The following is a 7,653-nucleotide window of genomic DNA, read 5'->3' as shown; positions in this document are numbered from 1 at the left end:
CTGCCTCCACCCATCCCTGGGAGATGGGGTGGGGGCCAGCATCCTGACTTAGGGGAATGTGGATGGACACTTGCCACCTGCCAGGGAAACAACCTCCAGTGATGGAGGAGACAGTCAGGGGTAGGTGTTCCTCTGAGCACAGCCCCTTCCCAGGAGAGCTGGATCACAGTCCCTGGGTGGGGAGGGCTCTGTATCTCCTTCTCTTGCCCAAGCAGATCCAGATGACCTCCTAGTACTCCTGGGCAAGGCCTCAACTGGCTGACCCCCCAGGGCATAGTCAACATAGTCCCATTCTGGCCCCCACCCAGAAGGGCTTGGTATATTGACTCCATGGCCCAAGTCACGGGGGCATTGTGGTGCGATGGAAAACATTCACTGAGGGCCTCCTTGGCGAGGACAATGGGGGTGAGGGAGGCTTGGTCTAATTGTCTCTTCATTTCTCCCCCCATATCAGGCCCTCACCCCCAGCGTGTGAGATTCCACCTATTTAGCATGTCAATATGTTATGAGTGGCTGAAAGGGGGTTTGAAAACATCAGAAAAAGTCCCAAATATGCCAGCAGCAGAAGTCATGCCCAGAAGTGCCAGGAAAGGAGCCACCTCTCAAAGCCCCACAGCCACCCTATGGCGCCCACTCCCATTTCTCTGCTCCCCCAGAGCCTCAGGGTGAACTGAAATCCAAATAGCAGTCGGGAAAGTAGGAATCACGGGAACATGTGCAGGCTAACAGCCAGGAGAGAAAAGAGGTGCCCCAGCCCCTCCGAAGCTGTTCCCACTAACCTGTCTCAAGACCAGCCTCATCTGACCACTGATCCATTCATAGCATTTATTGAGAGCTGACTGGGCGCCCAGGGCTGGGGAGGGAGGGCAGGTTGTCCCGGGGCCACCTCCTTCCTCACAGGGCTCTTTGGGTCGTGTTTCCTGGCGCTGCTCCCTCATTCAAGGCCCAGGCTGGGGGAGGGGTGCAGGGGAGGGTCCTTGCCTGATGCATCTTCCCTGAAATCCAGCCTTCAAGAAGTCCCCAGGCTTGGGGAAGACTGCATCCCGGGCGTCCTCCCCGCACCTGCCCTCTAGGCAGAATTGGAGGGGTAGCAGGAAGAGGGCGAAGGTCCCGACGACTTCCTGGCACCTTTGGAACCTGAGTTTCAAAAGCGGAAGGGGGAGGAGAAAAACAATAATAGGCGATGATTCATGTGGTCAAAGTACCGGTTCAACCTACAGGGCTGTCAGGGCTCTGGCGCCACCCAGAGGCTGGTTGTGGAACAGCACCCAAATCACATTACTGGACCAAGTCAAGCCCTCATATGAGACCCAGAAACAGCGCAAAAACTCCCACTCCGTCCTGTGGTGCTGCCCCCTCGTGGCCGTAGGGCCTGGGGACCCCGTATTTGTGATACCTAGAGTGTTACCAGGGAGGCCGGCGTCCCACAGCCCTTTTGCGCCAGGGATGTCTCCCTCACCCTTCACTCCACACCCTGGGAGGTGAGTGTTCCTGCTCCCTCAGAATTAATGGGGAAAAGGAAGATTCTGAGACCATCATCTCATGTGTCCCCTCAGCTTCCTGCGCCTCCAAGTTGGACCTCACTGAACCGCACAGGGATACTATCTTCTCCTGGAGGCAAGCTCGCTCTTTCAAAATGTTCACTTTGCAGCTGCGGGGACAGGCTGGGATCCTCCTTCCCGCTCACCATGCTCACGGAGCTCAATCTGATGGGAGGCAGTCCCCACCCACAGTCCCCACATAGCGACACTGCCCATCAGAACCCCTTCCCGTGCCCTGGCCAGTGTGGCTCAGTTGGTTGGAGGGTCCTCACATACACCAAAGGGTGGTGGGTTCCATTCCTGGCTGGGGGTCCAGCCACGTTGTGGGTTTCACCCCCCAGTCGGGGTGTGTGTGTGAGGCAACCAGTCGATGTTTCTCTCTCACATTGATGTTTCTTTTTGTCTCTCTCACTCTGCCTTCCTCTCTCTAAAATCAATAATTTAAAAAAAGAACCCCCTCTGTTGGCTGACTACCCCCAGAAAGTCGCTGAAATGGATCTGTCCTTAAAACCCCACTGGAGCTGAGGTCCTTTGCATCTCTTCTGATAACTGCTGTCATTGAAGCCCAAGCTACTCAAAGCCTGCATGGTCGTGGCCTGGCAGCGTGGCCACCTCCTGGGGAGCTGCTTAGAAATGCAGCTGCTCAGGCCTCACCCAAACAAACTTGTGAAGTGAGACCCACATTTGATGAGCAAGATCAGAGTGGGGGGCCATGCAGGTGAGGAGACTGGGCTTGGACCTGGGGAGGGGGGGGGGGCTCCAGGGCAGCTTGCGCCTAAGCTACAGTCCCCGGTGCTCTATGGGGCTGCCCCCCACATAGCAAACTCCCCTCCAGCCTGACCTTGCCCTGGGCCCTGGGCCATTCCCTCTGGCCTGCCTCAGACACCTCTGCCTGGAGAACCAGCCGCTTTCACCACTCTCAAATCCACCCCTAGGTCCACCCGCTTAGCCACACTCTTAACACACACACCTGGTCTTGCCACTTCTGTGGGTCCCTGCTGCCCAAGGCCAAGCTCTTTAATGTGACCCACAAGGCCCTACAGGCCCTTCGGCTTGTCCCCAAGTCTCTGACACCTCCCCCTCCACCACACAATCACACACTCCCCCTCCCTAAGTTCCTGAACAAGCCCCAATGCCTGGCCACACTTCCAGCTCTCCCCCAAACTGAATCAGGCTTCCTGAGGTCCCTTCCTCCAGGAAGCCCTCCTGAGTCCCCTTATCTGGATCAGGTACTTCTCTAGACTCCCCCATTCAGCACCTATCACCCTGTGTTTTAACTGCTGTTCTTCCATCTATCTTGTTCACCACTAGCCCAGCCCAGCACTTGGCATAGAACAGGCACACAAACTATTAGCAAATGAGTAAGAAATAAGGAAGCTAGGGTTCAGAGAGTCTGAGCAACTTCTCTCAGAGCACACAGCTCCTCAGAGCCACCCACTGTCAAGCCCTTGCTGTGCCCATCCGCAGATCCCACTGCTTGCTAATCCCCATGGCTTCCATGCCAGGTCGCCTGTGCCTGGGAAAGGATGGCATTTCCCCCAAGGGCCCAGAGAGGGAGAGTCCCTTTCCCAAGACTGCAGAGCAAAGTCAAGCCCCAGCTGACCCACCTGGGCAACACTTCTAGAATACTAAGGTTCCTACGCAGATTCTCTACCCCAACCCTATGAGGTGGGTACTGGGGTTAATCCCACTTAACAAAGGCATCCCCCCTTCACAGTGGACTTCCCCCAGCCACCTGCACTGGCTCCTCCTCCTCTATGGTGACTGGAGTCCTGTGTCCTCGCCTTGTCAGACCGAGCCAACTTCTTGCCTGCAGAGTTGCGGGTGGTGTAGCTGTAGACAGAGGTGTAGCCTTGGCCGGTGAGCGGGCAGAAGCGGCGGGTGTGGGCTCGATCTCTAGTGGCACCGCACTGGGGGCACACGTAGTCTCGAAGGATGGGGCACAGCACCCGGCCCGCCTCGTCCTTGAGCACGTGGGACTGGTAGATGGCCCGGGACTCGCCGTTGTGTTTGCAGAAAGAGCACAAGCGTTCTGGAGCTGGTGAGGGTTCCGGGCTGGACCTCGGATCCCCTGGTCCTGGCACTGGTTCTGGCTGGGGGTCCAGCCTGGTCTCAGGCTCTTCTTCCCCACGCAGAGCCCCCACCAGACGTGCCAAACCCAGGTAATCTGTCCACAGGTCGAAGGTCCCCATGGCTGGGCAATATGTGCCAGGCGTTGGGGCAGAGAGAGGAGAAACCCTGCCTGCCCCAAGCTCGTCCTTCTCCACTTCCTCCCTGCCCCTCCCTTCCCCTCTCTGGAGCCTAGGAGTCTGGGCTGTCAGTTCCCTCCTTATACCTCCAAGGGATTGTGAAGGGGAAGGAATAGCCTGTGGGAGACTTCTTATTGTCACAGGGGGACTAGCTGCTGCTCCCTGTAAATGCACCTGCCAAGGAGATGTTTGGTCTCTGAGTGGGGCAAGGGGGATACAGGACACAGTCTGCAAGGGGCACCTGCAATTTAGAGCCACATACCCCACCCAGAGGGTGTTTGGAGGGCTACCCCCAACCTCTCCTTTGAGGAGGCCTGCCACCCTGCCCCACAGGGTTTGGGGGGGGGGGGTAGTGTTGGAAGCCCCGCCCTCAAGACACGCATTGATTTAACCTGTAACTTAGTAATTGCTTTCTTCCTTCCCTGGGCTGGGGGTAGGGCCAGGTGCCCCTGGGCCTTTGGGGAATGGGGGTGGGGGGAGACTGGATGGGGGACACCTGCAGATTGTCCAGATGTCCCTGGAAGGAGGATGGTATCTGGCCCTCAGCCCCCAGCTCTGGTCTGCCTTGGGGTGTTTTCACACCTATTGTCCCCCACTTAATGGATGAACAAACTGAGGTATGAAGCCGCCTGCCCCTAAGGCTGTTCACAAAGACTAACACAAAAGTCTGCCTTCCCCCATCTACTTATTAAAGCCCCCAAGGCTAGGTGCTGGCCAGGCAGCCTGTTCTGTCCCTGGGGTGGTGAGGGGGTGAAATGGGGAGGCTGGGGAGAGCAGAGGCCAGGCTGGGCTAATGGGAGGACCCCCAGCACTCACCAGAGTCTTGATCTTCCCTCCCTCAAGTGAGAGCTCAGTCAGCCTCAGGAGGATGGAGTGTGCCCAGGAGTGGGGCACAGACATGCGGGGGGAGTGATCAGCAGCACCAAGGTGCTAGGTGGGCGATGGAGGGTGTGGGCAAAGAGGTGAGAAAGCTGAGCCCAGGATTTGGACACAGAGAGGACCCATTCGCTTATTCTTTCAAGAAGCGTTTGTGGAGCTGCAGGGAGCAGAGCTCACCACCCGCTTCCAGAAGGGTTTTTAGCTGTCCAGCCCCTCCAACCCTCCAGGATTTCCTCCCCAAATCCAGCTCGCCTCCATTAGGACCCCAGACCCCAGCCCTCCCAAGTGGTGAGAGGCTGGGGTCAGGGCAAGGTACAGGCTGAGCAATTTGGGGGGAACCCATGGTGGGTCTTGTCCCCCAGCCCACTCCCCTCAGGCTGTGTGTGGCCCAGCCACAGTGACATTCATCCCTCGGTGGGTCTGGCCTCCTCCTCACAACCCACCGACAACAATGAATGTTGATTGTGACTTTCTCTGTGGCCTAAAGGAGGGGATGTGATCAGGTAGGACCCAGCCCCCCAGATCTGGAAGGTGGGGGTCACGATGGCTGGACGGCACTTCCAGGCCTCGGGGTCCACTCAACGGTCGATGGTTTGCCTGAGCTGCCCAAACTCACCGACAGGTTGAATGTTCCCCCAAGCCCTTGGCAACTTCTTGGTGGTGGTGGTGGTAGTGGGGTGTCCCAGAATTAGAGGGTGGGGTGCAAGGAACCAGAGAGGTGAGGGAGGGCGGGACCTATTGACTCATTAAGTAAGCAAACAGTAGGTGCCAACTGTCTGTTCCATGACCTGGAAAAGCATGACATTAATGTAACTAGTTGTAACAGCAGATGTTTATGTAGTTTTGCTACATGGATGTAGCAATACTAGGTGCTGGGCTCCCTGCTCCATGCATGTACTCACATCATCCTCAAAAGGGCCCTAGGAAGGTGCAGATGTGGCCCATTTGTCAGTGTGGAAGACTGAGGCCAGGGGGCACTACTCCTAGTGGCCCCAAGATGTGTCTGGCTGCCTTGCATGGGAAGGGGGGAAGGAGCATCATTCAACAGGGAGATAAACAAGTCATTTTAATACAATGTATACCTTCCACAGCCTCACTGTGTTCCTGGGCACAATTGTTTATGAATCACAACAACCCCTGGGGGTCATCATCCTTCACTTTGCAAATGCAGGGCCCACAATGGGGTGGCTGCCAGGCCCACCCTTTGGCCCACTTGCCCACTGGACAGGGGAGAAGCGAGAGGATGTCAGGGGACGCCTGGTGCCCTTCTGCAAGGTCTCAAGGCATCTGAACTCAGGCCCTTGGTGATGTAACCGTGCAAGGCCGCTCACCCTCAAACCTCAAAATACACTGCGGGCAAACAGCTACTTGGACTCCAACTGCAGCAAGATGCGGCCCCCTCCTCATTTCCTCCCGGTAGAAAGGGCTTCCAGTCCCTCCCTCCAGGGGCTGCGCACAGTTGGGTGCCCATCCCCTCGGGTGCCCCCAGGTGCAGTCTTTAGGGAGCTGGCCGCTACCTGGGTGCACAGACTGTGAGGACGCCCTGGAGAGGTTTCTTCAAATTTTCTGTCCCCTCCCATTTCACTCAGGGGAAGGTGGTGCCCCAAGGAACCCCTTGACATACCCTAAGCAGGTCCAAGGACCCCGAATATGCCAAGTTTGAATAAACCCTGAAATGTCCCTGATGTAGTTGACCTGAGCCAGCACAGCCCCTCAAACCCCTCCCTCGAGACCCCACCCAGATCCTTCCCCAGGAGACCCGCCCTCTTAAGGTCCCACATATTGCCAGTCCCTAGGTCCCTCCTTCTAAAGCCCCCCCATATAGATTCCCATGGAGACCCCCCTAAACTCAACCCCATAAAACCTGCCCCCTAAGCAGGTCCTCAAAGAGCCCAGCTCCCCTAAAGGCCTCTTCCCAGGCCCCGCCCTTTGAGCCTAACCCTTGTGGCACCCCACATTTTGTTGGCCCCAGGAGGGGCCAAGGTCACAGAGGCCCGCCCCTAGGACCATCCTCTGGAACCCTCGTGCCAGACGCCCATGGACTGTGACCCTAGGAATCGCCAAGGCCGCCCCCTTGGAGCCCAACCCCCTTAAGTTCCACCCCAACAGGACCTGCCCCAAACTGGAGCCCCTCGGAGCCCGACCCCCCCCCCCCCCCCCCCGCAAGACTCGCCCATGAAATTTCCCCAACGCATGAAGCCCTTTTTCCTAAGCCGGGCCTCTCGCCCAGGCCGGGGTCCAGTCAAGTTCGCACCCCTGTCGGGAGCGCTAGGTAGGGGGCCTCCCAGGGGCCCATCCGCCCAGCCATCAGGGCCCCATTCAGGGGTGGGTGGGCGGCGGCCCGGGCTCCTCCCCTTTTCTCCTGCCTTGGGGATGGTAGTCCTAACGAGGGAATGCCTAGAACTCTGGGGGGAGGGGGGGGAATGGAGGGGGAGTTGGGAGGGCAGATAGTAATAATAATAATAATAATAATAATAATAATAATTGTTTACATACATCACCCTATTATTAGGATACTCATTTTACCGATGAGGAAGGTGATGCTCTGAGAGTCTGGTAACAACTGTTGAGGTTCCTCAAAAGCTTTGTTCTTGGTGACCATGAAGCTAGAATTCGAGGTCTGACCACACTGAGGGTCCCCCTGAGACACCCTGTGCCTTCTCTCCCCTGGCTTCCCTGAAGGCACTGGTCTTTTATTTTTTAAGTAAAATTGTTGGTTTTTAAATTGATTTGAGCGAGAGCAAGAGCAACATCGATTTATTGCCCCACGTATGCATTCACTGGTTGCTTCTTGTATGTGCCCTGCGGGGAGATGGGACCCACAGCCTTGGCTTATCGGAAGGACGCTAGGGGCACTCACTGATCTTGACCTACCAAAGAGGGAGGGCCCTGCAAGGGGTTTCCCCCAAATCGGCCGGGACAGGCTGGTCCCGACCATCAGGAAGGCGGGGCTGGCTGGTGGGCGTGGCTCCGGGCCGAGGGGC

General features: G+C 57.2%; 1 protein-coding gene across 1 annotated transcript; it reads right to left on the bottom strand.

The window, feature by feature from the left end:
• Window positions 1-284: 284 nt before the first annotated feature.
• On the bottom strand, window positions 285-4,875 carry NANOS3 (nanos C2HC-type zinc finger 3). The gene is made up of 2 exons (XM_059696583.1): window positions 3,277-4,875; window positions 285-1,137 (listed from the first exon to the last, which is right to left on the bottom strand). The coding sequence occupies exons 1-2, from the start codon at window positions 3,731-3,733 to the stop codon at window positions 1,070-1,072; spliced, it is 525 nt and encodes a 174-aa protein (XP_059552566.1). The 5' UTR covers window positions 3,734-4,875; the 3' UTR covers window positions 285-1,069.
• Window positions 4,876-7,653: the final 2,778 nt, after the last annotated feature.

Source organism: Myotis daubentonii, chromosome 5, assembly GCF_963259705.1.
Source record: "Myotis daubentonii chromosome 5, mMyoDau2.1, whole genome shotgun sequence".
NCBI lineage: Eukaryota > Metazoa > Chordata > Mammalia > Chiroptera > Vespertilionidae > Myotis > Myotis daubentonii.
The sequence above is the reverse complement of the archived record's forward strand: the minus strand, read 5'-3'. Positions and strand labels throughout refer to the sequence as shown.

Bases quoted from the DNA above. Each gene is read 5' to 3' on its own strand.
- NANOS3 (XM_059696583.1), bottom strand. From the start codon at position 3,733: ATGGGGACCTTCGACCTGTGGACAGATTACCTGGGTTTGGCACGTCTG. The intron at 1,138-3,276 runs GTGGCTGGGGGA...TTTGAAACTCAG, and splicing joins AGGAGGAGGAGCCAGTGCAG to GTTCCAAAGGTGCCAGGAAG.